The sequence below is a fragment of the Cajanus cajan genome, chromosome 6 (genome assembly GCF_000230855.2).
Source record: "Cajanus cajan strain Asha chromosome 6, NIPB_CcT2T_4, whole genome shotgun sequence".
Classification (NCBI taxonomy): domain Eukaryota; kingdom Viridiplantae; phylum Streptophyta; class Magnoliopsida; order Fabales; family Fabaceae; genus Cajanus; species Cajanus cajan.
This window is the reverse complement of record NC_138522.1, coordinates 37,040,216-37,053,882: the sequence shown is the minus strand read 5'-3', so window position 1 is coordinate 37,053,882 and position 13,667 is coordinate 37,040,216. Positions and strand designations below refer to the sequence as shown.

Sequence of the window (13,667 nt, the reverse complement as noted above, 5' to 3'; positions counted from 1 at the left end):
ACGAAACCACTTGACAAGTAAGTGGAATAATAAAATAAGCACTAGCTCTTTGAATTTGGAAATGGTCTTTGCTGGGCCATGGCATCACTACCCCAAATGTGTAGCACATTAGGATCTTTCATGAGCTGCAACAAGATTATCCACACACCACCATGCATTACCCAATTACACAACAACAAAACTACTCATTTCAGAAACTTAGTTTGCAAAGAAACATGCTTTCCATCATCATTAGTAGCTCAGAAGAAGGGCATAAATTTATGGAAGCAATGCCAAAATGAAAAATGGAAAACACGGGTTGGGGAAACTCCTGAGTTCGCTGTACATGTCCAACATTTCTACGAAGCCTTCAATGAAAGAGACATTCAAAAATTGAAGCAATTAGTCTCCGATGAATGTGTGTACCAGGACCTCCTCTTCTACACTCCCTTCAAAGCCCAGGTTAGTTTCAACATTTTTTCTTCTCTTGTATATGTTTTATCAAATAATAAATATGGAATTTTTTTATAAGATTAATCTGGACAATTGTTTGTAGATAAATACCATCAATAAGTAAACATGGTGAAACCTTTTGACTTTTCAGGATGTCATAAACTTATGGCAGAAATTGATGGAAGCAATGGGTCCAAATATTAAAATTGCAGTAGATAGCGTTACTGAGGACAATCTCATGGTTACTGTGTTTTGGCACTTGGGTACGTCACTCAATTATTATTTATTTAGTTTTTGGTCAACTTCACTCACTTCATCATTGTGGTATAAAAACTAGTTTTCATGATATATATATATATATATATATATAAATTTTGTGCTGTGCTACATCTCGACTAATTACATATTATCAATTAACTACACCAAGAAAGCTTTCCATTAAGAAGATTTTCCACAAAATAAAAAGGCCATTAAATTATTTTTGGAGCGATTGCTAATAGCAAAGGCCTAAACTCTAATTAAGATCTCTAACAACAGCCCAATACTTTGCGTTTAAGTGGCCCAATCTGAAGCCTTCCATCTGGGTCATGACCGCTTTTATTTATTAAATGCTCATATTTTATAAGGCTATAAATTATTCATTTTAATCAATAATTATAAACTCTTTTTCTGTAATTATGACTTGAACCCAAATAAAGAAAAAGAATCACTCAAGTAATTGATCAAAGAGAACAAAATTATTGCAGTTTATACAGTAATTTTGAATTTGAGTATTAGATATGTAACTAAAGTAAATATTTAAAGAAAGAGTTTTGTTAATCACAACAATCTTATACAATTCAAACAAACTCGTTTCTCATAAAAGATATTTATAATCTCCATAAAATAAAAAAACGATTAGCCACTTAAAAATAAATCGAAACCAAATATGACACTAATATTTACTCTGTTTCAGAAGGGAAAAAAAAATAACAAGAGTATGTGGTTTACTTAAAATAAAAAACTGTATGTTGCTTTATATAGGTCACTCACATCATATACTATATAACTTATAAGAATATAAGCCCCCAATAAGGACATAATTTATCTGAATACATGACCTATTAATGAAAGTATTGTCATTGAAAATATTATTCATGAAAGTACACCCACATGAAGTAAAAGAAAAAAAAAAAAATATATATATATATATATATATATATATATATATATATATAGTTAATCACTTATAGAGTCAGTATAAAGTTTTTTTACACCGACAACTAATTATATCTTTTAGTTGTGTCATGTCACTGTTAAAAGTAAATATGTTTATAATAACATGACACAACTAAAAATTTAGTGTACAGGTGATTAACTCATATATATATATATATATATATATATTAAAAGTTAGGCTTTATCCTTGATTTGTAGTTCTTGCATCATTCTACGATGAAGTTATACACACTAAATTCTTTATTGTTGGTGGTGCAAAAGAAAATATATAGAACTCTATAGCTCTGATTAAAAAAGAAATATAATTTGATTGAATGCGTGATTAAAGAATAAGCTCACGTACGTTCTCTGCAGAGTGGAACGGAAAGAAAATACCCTTCACAAATGGATGCAGATTCTTTTGGTTTGAAGAAGTTGAAGGAAGATTAATTATCAGGTACATAACATTAACATAATATTGTGTCTCTGTACTTAACGAAACCGTATGCTAGATTGATCATGTTAATGTATTATGTGGCTATGTGCAGCAAGATAACCGGCATGGAGGAACTTCCACTAAAACCTGGTGAACTAGTACTCGTATGTTCCTCATTCAATATTTTACCTTTTTAATTTTTTGTTACAACTTACAAGTTACAACAGAGGTAATTAATGTTTTAAAAATACAATTAGTAGCATGTTTTTCTTTAATAAAATCTTGCACTTCAATGCATGCATCCAATTCTGTGGTGAATAATTAACTGGGGGCTCAAATATCTGTAGAATGTGTTAAAAGCAATTAGTACTCTCCTCGACACCTACCCACAAATGGCTTCAGGTACGTATATGTTATCACTTTCTTAATTATTTCTTCTATTTGTTACCTATTATTTAATATCATAATACACAATTTAAGAGAAATAATTGATCTCTTTATTTTAGTTAAAATTATTAGTAAGTTTTTAAAATGTACTTTATCTCTCCCATTTATTACTTTGACATTTTATTTTATTTTTTTATAAGCGTATAATTAAAAATGATAATTAATCTTATCTTATAATTTTAAAATGATAGAAATTAATGACAAAAAGTTTCTCCAAAATTAATATATATAAATAAAAATAGTAATATTTAGGCATCATCCTTGATTTTCAATTATACATTTGCACAAAATATTTGATAAAGTTAGAAACTTTTAATACCGTAATATTTTGGGATATAGTATAATATAATTCTAACAAAATAAATTTTCAATTTGGTGCGTGGCAGCGTTGCTTGACACTCATGCCTTACAAGATGGTATCAAACGCGGAGGAAGTCCATGACGTGCTTTAAAATAATTAAAATGAAAAATAGATGATAAAGTGTAATTACGAAGTTATTGACTAGAAAATCAAATATTTAAATTTTAAGAAACTTTTAATTTGTTAATATGGTTGCTCGTTCTCTAACCATAATGTAATTCTTTATTGAGACTATTCATAATATTGAGATTATTGAGACTATTCATATTGACACTATTCATAATGTAATTCTTTATTGTATTCTTAATATTCTCTTAATGGCGAAAATCTATTTCTTTTGTTGAAAAAAAATAAACTTATAATTTGTTATATGTATGTTATCATAATGTTAATAATTGTTTTTCTGATCAACAACTATAACTATTCATTTTTCTTTAAAGTATACCTCTTCCACTTTAGATAACATAAAATTCAAAGATTTGTTATTAATCTTGAGAAAATAACAGATGGGGCTAAATTTATGTATGAGTACTTATTTGCAAAATAATTATAGGAATTAGTGTAAGTACGGATAATATACTATCAACCTACCTTATACCTGCATTTATATAGTGTATTAAGTTTAAAATAAAAATTAATATTACTAAATCATTAAACATAATTTATTTTTATTTTGAGTAATATTAAACAATTTGATAATTATTTGTAATAAATATTAATCAAATCATTATATGATAAAAAAAATGTTTTCTCAGCAATAACAAATCATTATATATAACTAATTATTGTTAGTATTTGATTTTCTTTACATATCTTTTAAGAGTATACAAATGCTGAAATTATAAATTTGTAAATTAACTGTCATAATCTATCTTGTATTAGATTTAAATTCGTTTAAATTATTATATTTAAAGCACCGAGTATGTATGTTATATTTTTAACTAATTTATTATACGATGTTTCAATTTTAAATAACAAATAAAAATTAATACTGTAATTATTTGCCAAGCTCCACCCAATACCATAATACATTATATTTTACGTTAACCATAAGTCATTACGAGTGTTGGCCTGGCTCGGCCAGCGTGTATAAAAATAAATAAATAAATAAATAAAAACTGTGTACATATTGATACAACCATTTTGTTGTCCGCTTTAGGTTTTAATACTTATTTTTGATCCCTATGTTTTCTCCATAATAAAGTAATAAATAATAATTGATACAACAATCAACTATTTGATTATATTTTGTTACTTATAAATTGTTTCGGACTACTGAATGGAGAAGCCTAAAATTCTTGGAACATTGTGGACCCAACGAGAATCAACATCATGCATCTGTAACTGTAAAGCAAAATAACAAAACTGGGAAATATCGAGGAGCTCCGAAAATCACTAAATGCAAGAAATGAAAATAGGACAGAGTAAACACAGATAGAAGCCACTGTCACCTGTCCTGTTGGGTAAAAAATTGTTCTGTACCCGTATCTGCTAAAGCAAATATCTACCACTTGAGATTATGTAAATTAAGAATGCTAAACAGCATTGGTTTCTTCCATGCTGATATCATGTGAGTTAACAGCATCTACAACTACATCATGAGTGGGGTCACTTATTTCAACTGCAGCAGTACTGGTACCTTCCACTTTCTCATCGACATTCTCTGCAGCAGGTGTACCATTTGCCAAATTCACAGAGGTGTCGTGTGCTATTTGCATTTTGTCAGAATCCACGTCAATGTCATGACTGGGGCTAGAAGTAATATGGTCTTGCACAATATCTACTTGCTGATCAGCAGTTCCACCATGAGATGACTCAGCTGCTAGAGCATGTCCAAGCTCTACTGAGGGAGGTGAAGCTTCACGATTCTCTGTACACTCTACATCAGTTTCATCGGCCTTGGTCTCAATTGACTCACGAGCATGGTTGTTTGCCTCCATTTCTTCTTGCTGTTGTGCTTGTAATCTATATTGGTCCTTGATATTTTGTATCTTTTCCAGCTCTTCAATTAGACTCCCATACCTAGTTTGCAAGGTTTTCTCAAGTTCCTTTTGCTTCTGTACTTCAGCCCACAGATTGTTTATCCTATGTGATGCTGCTAATTGTTCCTGCTTTTGCAAAACTTTAAAGCATTCGAACTCTGTTGCAGCTACGTCCATCTGCTTTAAAGTGGCCTCAATTTGCGGCCATAGGCTTTTTTTTGCTCTCAACTGAAAAATGAAATAGCCCAACTATAATATTGCAAGCAAGCTTTTAGGCAACACAAATATAAAAGAATATCTAGAATTATAAGGAAATATCTATTTTCTCAGAGAGAAAAATCAAACCAAAGAAATTCTGCTTTCTTCATGTTTGTCCCCACTTCCCACAATTTTCGAGATGGGAGTGTCACGTTCCCAACTAATGTGTTGATTTCCAACTATTTTTCGGTCACAATTTTTGGTTTGGTTTAACACAGATGTTCAATTACAAAACAATCTTTACAGAGGGAATTCAAGCAACAAAGATCCTTGAATATTTGTAAAAGTAATACAAGCTATGTAGCTAGCTCTTAAGCAAGAACACACATGACACAACCAGCAACAAAAAGTTTAAAAGTAGCAAAAAAAATCAATAATTCAAGCTGACACTGCAAGTAACTAAACGTAGCATACAGGATATAAATAACATACCTCATAGCCTTGTGTGAGAACCATCACCTTCTTCTCCACCCGTATCATCTTCTCCTTACCATCATCCAATTTGTTTCTCACATTCTCAAATTCACTCTGCAAAGCTGCTAGCTTTTCCATGTTCCCAGCAACACTTGAGAGCCCATAGGCATTACGAGTAGGAAAGTACATAAGATCATTGAGACAGGTTCTGTGTGCTTCAATAAATTCATCAAGGGGTTCACTTTCATGTCCCATTGCTGCACAAAGATACTGGGCCTCTTCCTTTATCAACTTATCAGCCTACCATAAACAGTATACAAATAGAATGCAAAATAAGTATCATCAGCCCCGGTTACAAGGTCATCTACAATGCAAGATAATTAGATGCTTAGTAGAGAGCAAATTGTATCAAAATGGAAAAGGAATATAAATACAAAACATGTATGCTATTAAATCAAATGATAGTACACTAGCAAAAAAAAAAAATTCAGGGGCGGAACTTGAGCAATTACATGTGACTCAGGATGTATCTGGAAATATGAACACCACAAAATTCAGAGAAGAACACACCTAATCAAACTTTATTAATTTAAGAATTATAACCAAGCAGTGAGAGCATTTCAGATCCAATGCACAGGTTCTTTTCATACCACCATGACATTGAAGAATAATTTCACAAGGGAGAAAATATATAAAAGAGTCATAAACAATGAGCAGAAAGTATCACCTTAAAAATAAAAAAAATAAAAAAATAAAAAGGATAAGTTTTCATAAATTTGTAAATCTGTACAACACTGGTGTAGATAACTAAGCTTTGATAAAAAAAAATCATGACAAAAGAACCTGCAAGAAAGGATGGCAATATATAATAGGAGTATAGGGAGAATCTCCTAATAAAAAAAATCATGACTAACACATTGATCAAAATTTAAATTGAATAAGTGATGAACATTGGCAGATCCAAATTATTCACATTTCACTAGTTTGTATGATGATTCTTGAAGTGTTTATTTTGGGAGGAGGGCAGTGGAAGGGGGATTAATTATAAATGAAATATATATATATATATATATATATATAAAATAAAATAAAAAATGGGCGAGGTCATTATAATCTAAGGATCTACATAAAAAGAAGAGGATATCCTCCACAGCAGAAATCAAGTTACTTGTGTGTATCAAAAAGGGTGTGAGTTGACCAAGTTACTTCATATCAAGTGAAGAGAATGAGATGTCATCACAAATAGAAATAAAGGGTGTGAGAAAGAAACTAAGTGCCCCAGAGACATTAGTAAACACGTACATTTTTTATTTCATCTTCCAGAAAATTTTCTATCACAGGGACATCAGCCCCATTTAAGGCACGCTTGGCTCCTTTCTTTTTCTCCTTGGTCACTTTCTCGTCAAGTGGATACTTAGCATTGTCATGCTGCAGCAAAGTTAGAAGTTCCCTTCTAATCATTTCATCAGCTTGCTCAATAGAGGTAGGTGGAACAAAGGAACTCTTGTCCTCGTCAGCTCTTATCAAAGAATTTCTTATAAGCTCCAATGATGCAGCAGGAGGCCTAGGAAGTTCTCTTTGAAGAACTTTTGATCTTTTTCTAAGTAAGGCCTGCTGCCTTGCCTCTTCTTCGGCCTTTTCTCTAGCTATTCTATCAGACATATCCTCTTCAATATTCACCTCTGGCTCTTCACTGTCTTCTGGAACCGGTTGCATCACTATTTGGTATTCATTTTTGGGCTGTGGAAGGCTTCCTAAACCAGAACGCAAACTTCTTTTCATATCAGCTTGTCTTTGTAGCTCAAGTTTACTGCTGTCATGCATATTCATATCCTCATTAATATGTAGCTCATCCCTAAGAGGAGTTCCCTTTGGTGTCATGCTAAAAGAAAAACCATCTCTTGCTGGTGTCATGCCAGTTCTTGGAGTGAGTCCTGCACCTCCAGGAGTTGCAGAAGGAGTCAGCATTGGATTTGGAGTCTGAATCTCCTTTCTCTTAGGAGTAACCCCAGAAAAATCAGAAGGATGTAACTCCGGGTTCTCTCCTCCCAATAATGGTGTTTGAGACTCCCTCAACCTGGCCAAATTTTCAGCTTCCATCATGATAGCATCTCCCTTACCAGTTGGTGTTCTCTGAGGCGTTCGTAAAGGAGTCATTCCTTGGCCAGGCATCTGTGCATAATTAGCCAGAAGAGCACGTGTTGCACCACTACCTTCAGCAAGTTCCTGATTCCCTGCAACGTCACTGGCATAACCCAGCTTTGCAATTTCATCCAATTCCTGATCAGAAATCTGGGGTGGTGGAAGCATCAGTTTTGACCTCTTTCTTACTGTTTCTGGGTCATTCAGCTTGTTGGCATGCAGTATGGCAGATGGGGCATCTTGCCTTTGTGCAATTTTATTTTTGGCAATGTCCTGCTTTCTTAATTGTGTCTCAATATCGACCCTTCTTTTTCCTTCAAGTTCTTCAATTGTAATAGGAAACTTGGGTTGTTCCACTGGTCTATCTTCATCTGTAACATCAAAAAACCCCGGAGGTGGCCTTTTTTCCAATGGAATTTCGGCATTGTAGTCTATTCCTTTTCTTTTCCTTTTCCGCTGCCTAACATCAATTCCGGCAGCCTTCAATTCTCTTTTTTTCTGTAAAGAAGCAAGTCTCCTGGCTTCCTCAAGCTGTTTCTCCCTAGCTTTCCTTTTGGCTTTCTTTCCCTTTGTGTTGGCTAACCGGGCTCGTGCTTCAGAAAGCATCTCCTTTTCATCTTCATCCATATCAACAGGATCTGGGCGTGCAGGTTTTGACTCCGGGTTTGGATCAATCTCCCCAGGACGCAGTTTTCGGGGATCATCACCAGGTTCATAGTTCTCATCCTTTACACAGGCTGCATCAAGGAGCTTCTCATACCGCTCAAGACACTGGGAAGGTGTACGGCCCACAATTGGAGCAATTGTTCTCCACTGAGTAGGCATAAGCTTAGCAAGATGAAGTAGTTTCTCATCCTCTTCTCTCGTCCACTCGGTCTACAAAAAAAAAACACCAAATCAGAAAATCAATCCTTATGTGCAAAAAGCACAGATAGCAAGATAGTAAAAATCTAAAAGGTGGAAGATAAACATTGTAGATGGAAAAATGCATTTAAAAAAGTTGCAATTAACAATAGAATGGCATTGGGTTGTAGATTTCAATGCATATATGAAGGCTTCAGAGAATAAGAGCACTAAACGAAATATCACTGTAAGGTCCACAACTACTCTACTATGTACTACCCATTTGTACATAGTCATATAAAAGTATAAAATCAAATTAAAATTCTCTCTTAGCTTAAAACACAAACCATAACAACAAAGTAGAAAATTGAGAAGAGATGTACCTTTTTGATGGAAGGATCGAGCCATTCATACCAGCGAGCTTTGCATTGCTTGGCAGATTTGCGAACAAGGAGTGAAGAAATTCGAGCCCACTGGTTCTTGCCATATTTCATAACAGCCGCTTTCAGGATTTCATCTTCGGTGTTCTTCCAAACACCGCCCTTTATCATAATCCTCATCTTTGCTTAGACTACAGACAGCAATCAAACAATTAAAATACTTTTTGGAAACCCTATTACAGTTTACAGTTTAGCTTTGCAACAATTTTTCCCTCACTCAAATCCCTTCTACTCCCTCTCTCAGATTGCTACAGCATTCTATTTGTCTTGTGTAATTGCACTAAAAATAAAATTAAGCCATGGGCATATGGCCCAAGGGTTAAGCTTCTGTTGGGCCTCTTGCAGAGCCCCAGTCCATCAAACAAAAAACTGGACCTAAACGCATTATTATTGGCTTATGATATATACACCTCCTATCTTTTATAAATACACCTCCAATCTCTTTTTTTAAAATAAAATTCCTAAAATATCCTTCTAACTAAATTTTTATTTTAAGTTATTTTTAAAATAATTTTTTATTCACCATCTTCTTTTTCTTCTTCTCTTTTTTCATCACTCTAGTCACTCTTTGATGATTTTATTCTTTTTTGTTTTTCCTTCTTGATTTTTCTCCTTTTCCAATCAACATAATCATATTTTATCTTTATATCTTTAAAATTCTATTTTTTCACTTTCTACTCTATCCTTCTTCAAACCCTAATTTTTCACCCAATCTTCATTATGTTCTACATTCAATGCAAGGTACAAATAAATATGTTAAATTTCATTTTATATTTATAATTTTTTTAACTTATTTAATATTACTTATGCACAACAAGAATATATAATTGGTTAAATTTTTGGCATTGGTAGACGACGAAAGTGGATGACGGAGACAAAGAAACACTGGTAATTTAAAATTCTCAAACTTCCAGAAAATAAATTTTGAAACGTTAATTTTAGCTTTCCGGAAAGTACTCTCCGGAATAGTAAAATTTATTGTTCCGGAAAGCATTTTTCGGAAGTGTGTTTCTTATATAATTCCATAAAGTTCTTTCCGGAATATTAAATTTAGTATTCTAGAAAATATTTTCCGGAATTATGTAACAAGCACACTTCCGGAAAATGCTTTCTGAAATAAAAAATTCACCATTCCTAAATGTACTTTCCGGAACAAAAGCTTTATTATTCCAGAAAGCACTTTTCGGAACAAATAGTGAGAAGAATTACTTGGAGGAAAAAATGCATATGATTTGACACCTTTCTCTTCGACACTGAACCCGCTTACGGTTTATAACAAAACCTAAAAGGGAAGAGGATAATGCAGAAATTGAAAAGGGAAGAAGGGGAGGTAGGGAGGTGCGGAGAAGAAAGTGAAGAAGAAGAAACAGGGTGCACAGAGAAGAAAGAAGAACGGAGAGAAGGGAGGTGTGAATCTAAAAAATTATAGAAAAATATTGAGGATAATTTAGGAATTTATTATTTTTTTTAAAAAAAAGGGAGTGTGTTTATAAAGAAATGGAGGTGTTTATATCATCTGCCTTATTATTTTGGGGCTCATTTCTTTTGCACAAGATAAATAGAGAAAGAGAAAGCATCATCATGCATGACTCATACTCAAATTTTCTTATCTCTAGTCTCAAATTCTTGTTAATCTGAATGTACGTCAAAGTCAGTTCGGATTCCCAAACAAGCAAAAGGGGGAATGAAAGATCAAACTGCTTACAGAATTAGTTGTATGAAAACTTGAGTTTGTTGGATTGGTACTCAAACAAATTATTTATTCAAATAATTTAATAATGATTTAATCATATCATAAAATCTGAAAATGTCAAACCTCTTGAGATAAATAAATCATAATTAATTGATACCTCATACACGTGTCAAATAGTTCTTGTAATGAAGTGCAATCATGCTTGCTGCACATATACGTACACCAAGCATATCATTTTATATCAACATATATAAAGTATAAAGTAATAAAATAAAAAAATATGAATATGAATAAGACTATTTAATTAAAACAAAATAATAAATATTACATAAATATAAAATTGTGTGTGCACAAGTGTGTAGTTAGTATTATTTAATAAAATATATGCTAATAAACACAATATGAAGATAAATTCAGAAAACACTAATAAAAAAGTACTAATTACAGTATAAATACAATAACCATTTAATATTTATTTTTGAAATAATTTAAAACATTTAATAAGATATTTTAGTAAGATGGTGGGACTCTTTCAAGTATTATCTTTTACTTGATGATAGGCATTGGTATGTTGTATAATTCTAACCCGGAACATTTTTTCCATCATTATGATCCAAAAGCTTGCAGAGGGTGATTTTGGTCATATTTATAAGCCATAGTCTGCAGAAGGAATGTTATTTGGACAAGAATTTGCATTCAATATAGTTGAGCACAGAAATCTTGTCAAGCTTATGTTCGGCGCATACCGCAGATGTTGTTTTTATATATCACCTGAATATGTAGGGCATAGCTTTATGTTCAAACAAAAGGTAACTGTGCCTTATACCCAATCAATCAACTAAGTGAATAACCAACAAGCACAAGCTGGTGATAAGCTGAAGAAAATTGACAAAAAAAAAAATGAACAGAGTGTTGACACTAGGTTTATGGTTCTCTGCATCTTTCCTATATTTCCTTCAACCAATTACCTATTTTAATCAACTAAAGAGCTTTGGACTTGCAAATTATCAATTTAAATTTCAATTTTGGGAATTTATTTGCTCATACTTTTACCAATCAGCCATAGTCTTCCCCTTGTCTTTTGATTGGAAAAATTAAAGCCTAATTAGATTCTGTTAATACTCGATATAATGACTTCTGCAGCTAATATGAATCACATTTTTTGGGAAAATACAAAATCAGGGACAGATTTAAGGAGTGTTAAACCCTTAGAAGATTGGATAATAAAGTATATGAGATTCAGTACCACAGAGAAATACGTGAGTGAGAATCCTGAATATGTGAACTGATACCCAAGTAACAGAAAAAACTACCCAGCTAACTATTAATCAAAAACTAAATAAGAATTGGCTGGGTTATTATGAGTCAATGTCATTAATACACATTTATAAAGATTTAAGCAATGAGAGAGAACATACCTTGTTTCTAAGTAATAATCAAGAAAGACACAAACACCAAGCAAGTCCTCAAACTGAAGCAATAAATCAAAAAACACCCACCTACCAGCAGAGTGCAAATAAGTTAGCACTTAGCAGAAAACCAGAAACCAACAAACAGCAAAAACATAAGAAGGTTGATATGAACTATGAAGCATCACTCACCTATGGAGAATGAAGCTCAAACTTCATAGAAAGCAATGCATAGGAAGAATGAGCAAGAGAAAGATGTGATTTTTAGCAGAGGTACCTATCACACAATTTTACAGAGATCAAAAATCATGTTCATGTGCCAAAAGTCAGACTAAATGGGAATATCTTTCTAACTATGATAGAAACTCCGGGAATATATTGTGAAGAGCTTAAAGGGGAATTAATATTTCCTTACATGGAATGAAAGCAGTGAAAAGGAATAATGAGCACGAGAAAGAACATTGTCCTCTCAAGTCCTTGGATAGGAAAAATGAGCAGGAATATAGTTGGCATTTATTCTATTCCTGTGAACTGAATTATGCTACAATGACTGTCTTAACTAACTTCCTAACTCCCAACAGTTATTTGGTTTTCTCATCCAGCCAAGGAAATAATACATGCAAACACACAACAAAAAAAAGACGTATACAATTGCCTATGAACCTTTTTAGTGGAAATGAACTCGCCATTTGTCTTTGAAATAAAATCAAAAGAGGATCATAAGAAATTAAGAATAATGAAGAAGCTCTCCCAATGCAAAGTCGACGAAAATGGTCGCAACAGGCAACAGGCAACAGCCACAGCAGCAGCACTATAGCAGAGCTTCAATCAGGTATAATTACAACTTCATTGGAAAATTAAAAACTAATAATATTATGAACTGTTGTACTACTTCCAAAAGGGGAATTACAGGTATTAAAACTATTCATACAGATGCAATTACGATGAATCATGAGCCAGAAATTAGGGCAAAGAAAATTAAGTTAGAATGAAGAATGAGCAAATATAAATAAATAGATATTTGTATTTACATTCACGGCGGCGACGATTCGAACACCGCGAGCTTCCTGAGGTGCGTCGTGCCCTAACAGAGACACAGAAAACAGCCGGTGTAACAAGACATTTCAATTGTAAGATTAAAATATTTTTCTTAAAAAACTCATTATGTATAATTATATTATGTAAATATAAATTTTAATTATACTTTAAGTTGTAATTTTAATGACTAATTTTGGTAATTGTAATTTTAATTACTTGATTTAAAAAATGGGAAATTGTACACGTGCTCATTTGATGAAGTATTGATTATTTGTTTCTAATAAATTAAATTATTTTATATAAATATTAAATTATATAATATTTAATAATTTATGAAATATATTAACAGCATATTAAATAATTTGACTTGTAAAAAACAATATCATGCCAGACACTCATGCGGCATAAATTGTTTGTCTTAAAAACTTTGATCAATTAGAATTGCAATGTTATCACTTGTCACATATGTTAAAAATTAGAAGGTGATTTTATAGGTGGCTAAAATTTCCATTTTCCGAGTGTTTGGATCAAAATTAAACAATTAAAAATACATTAATCAAAATTATCCAATATTA

General features: G+C 32.3%; 2 protein-coding genes across 4 annotated transcripts; one reads left to right on the top strand and one right to left on the bottom strand.

The window, feature by feature from the left end:
- Window positions 1-21: 21 nt before the first annotated feature.
- Window positions 22-3,175, top strand: LOC109805438 (uncharacterized). Its single transcript, XM_020367504.3, has 6 exons — window positions 22-441; window positions 584-695; window positions 2,005-2,086; window positions 2,178-2,229; window positions 2,413-2,467; window positions 2,899-3,175. Exons 1-6 carry the CDS (start codon window positions 79-81, stop codon window positions 2,952-2,954), a joined length of 720 nt encoding a protein of 239 aa, XP_020223093.1. The 5' UTR covers window positions 22-78; the 3' UTR covers window positions 2,955-3,175.
- A 1,071-nt stretch (window positions 3,176-4,246) lies between these two features.
- Window positions 4,247-13,227, bottom strand: LOC109805810 (cell division cycle 5-like protein). 3 transcript variants are annotated; one of them, XM_029272850.2, is made up of 8 exons: window positions 13,086-13,227; window positions 12,247-12,331; window positions 12,064-12,144; window positions 10,803-10,850; window positions 8,896-9,083; window positions 6,830-8,545; window positions 5,546-5,827; window positions 4,247-5,083 (listed from the first exon to the last, which is right to left on the bottom strand). In XM_029272850.2, the coding sequence occupies exons 5-8, from the start codon at window positions 9,070-9,072 to the stop codon at window positions 4,409-4,411; spliced, it is 2,850 nt and encodes a 949-aa protein (XP_029128683.1). In that variant the 5' UTR covers window positions 9,073-9,083; window positions 10,803-10,850; window positions 12,064-12,144; window positions 12,247-12,331; window positions 13,086-13,227; the 3' UTR covers window positions 4,247-4,408. The 3 variants fall into 3 exon arrangements, with proteins under 3 accessions (XP_029128683.1, XP_020223608.1, XP_020223609.1); XM_020368019.3 differs by lacking the exon at window positions 10,803-10,850; XM_020368020.3 differs by lacking the exons at window positions 10,803-10,850; window positions 13,086-13,227 and adding an exon at window positions 12,718-12,979.
- Window positions 13,228-13,667: the final 440 nt, after the last annotated feature.

Excerpts from the sequence above, each read along its gene's own strand:
- LOC109805438 (XM_020367504.3), top strand. The coding sequence starts at position 79 with ATGGCATCACTACCCCAAATGTGTAGCACATTAGGATCTTTCATGAGC. Across the intron at positions 2,230-2,412 it reads AACCTGGTGAACTAGTACTC|AATGTGTTAAAAGCAATTAG; the intron begins GTATGTTCCTCA and ends AAATATCTGTAG. Across the intron at positions 2,468-2,898 it reads CTACCCACAAATGGCTTCAG|CGTTGCTTGACACTCATGCC; the intron begins GTACGTATATGT and ends GGTGCGTGGCAG.
- LOC109805810 (XM_029272850.2), bottom strand. The coding sequence starts at position 9,072 with ATGAGGATTATGATAAAGGGCGGTGTTTGGAAGAACACCGAAGATGAA. Across the intron at positions 5,828-6,829 it reads TGGAAGATGAAATAAAAAAT|GCTGATAAGTTGATAAAGGA; the intron begins GTACGTGTTTAC and ends TGTTTATGGTAG. Across the intron at positions 5,084-5,545 it reads TTCTCACACAAGGCTATGAG|TTGAGAGCAAAAAAAAGCCT; the intron begins GTATGTTATTTA and ends TTCATTTTTCAG.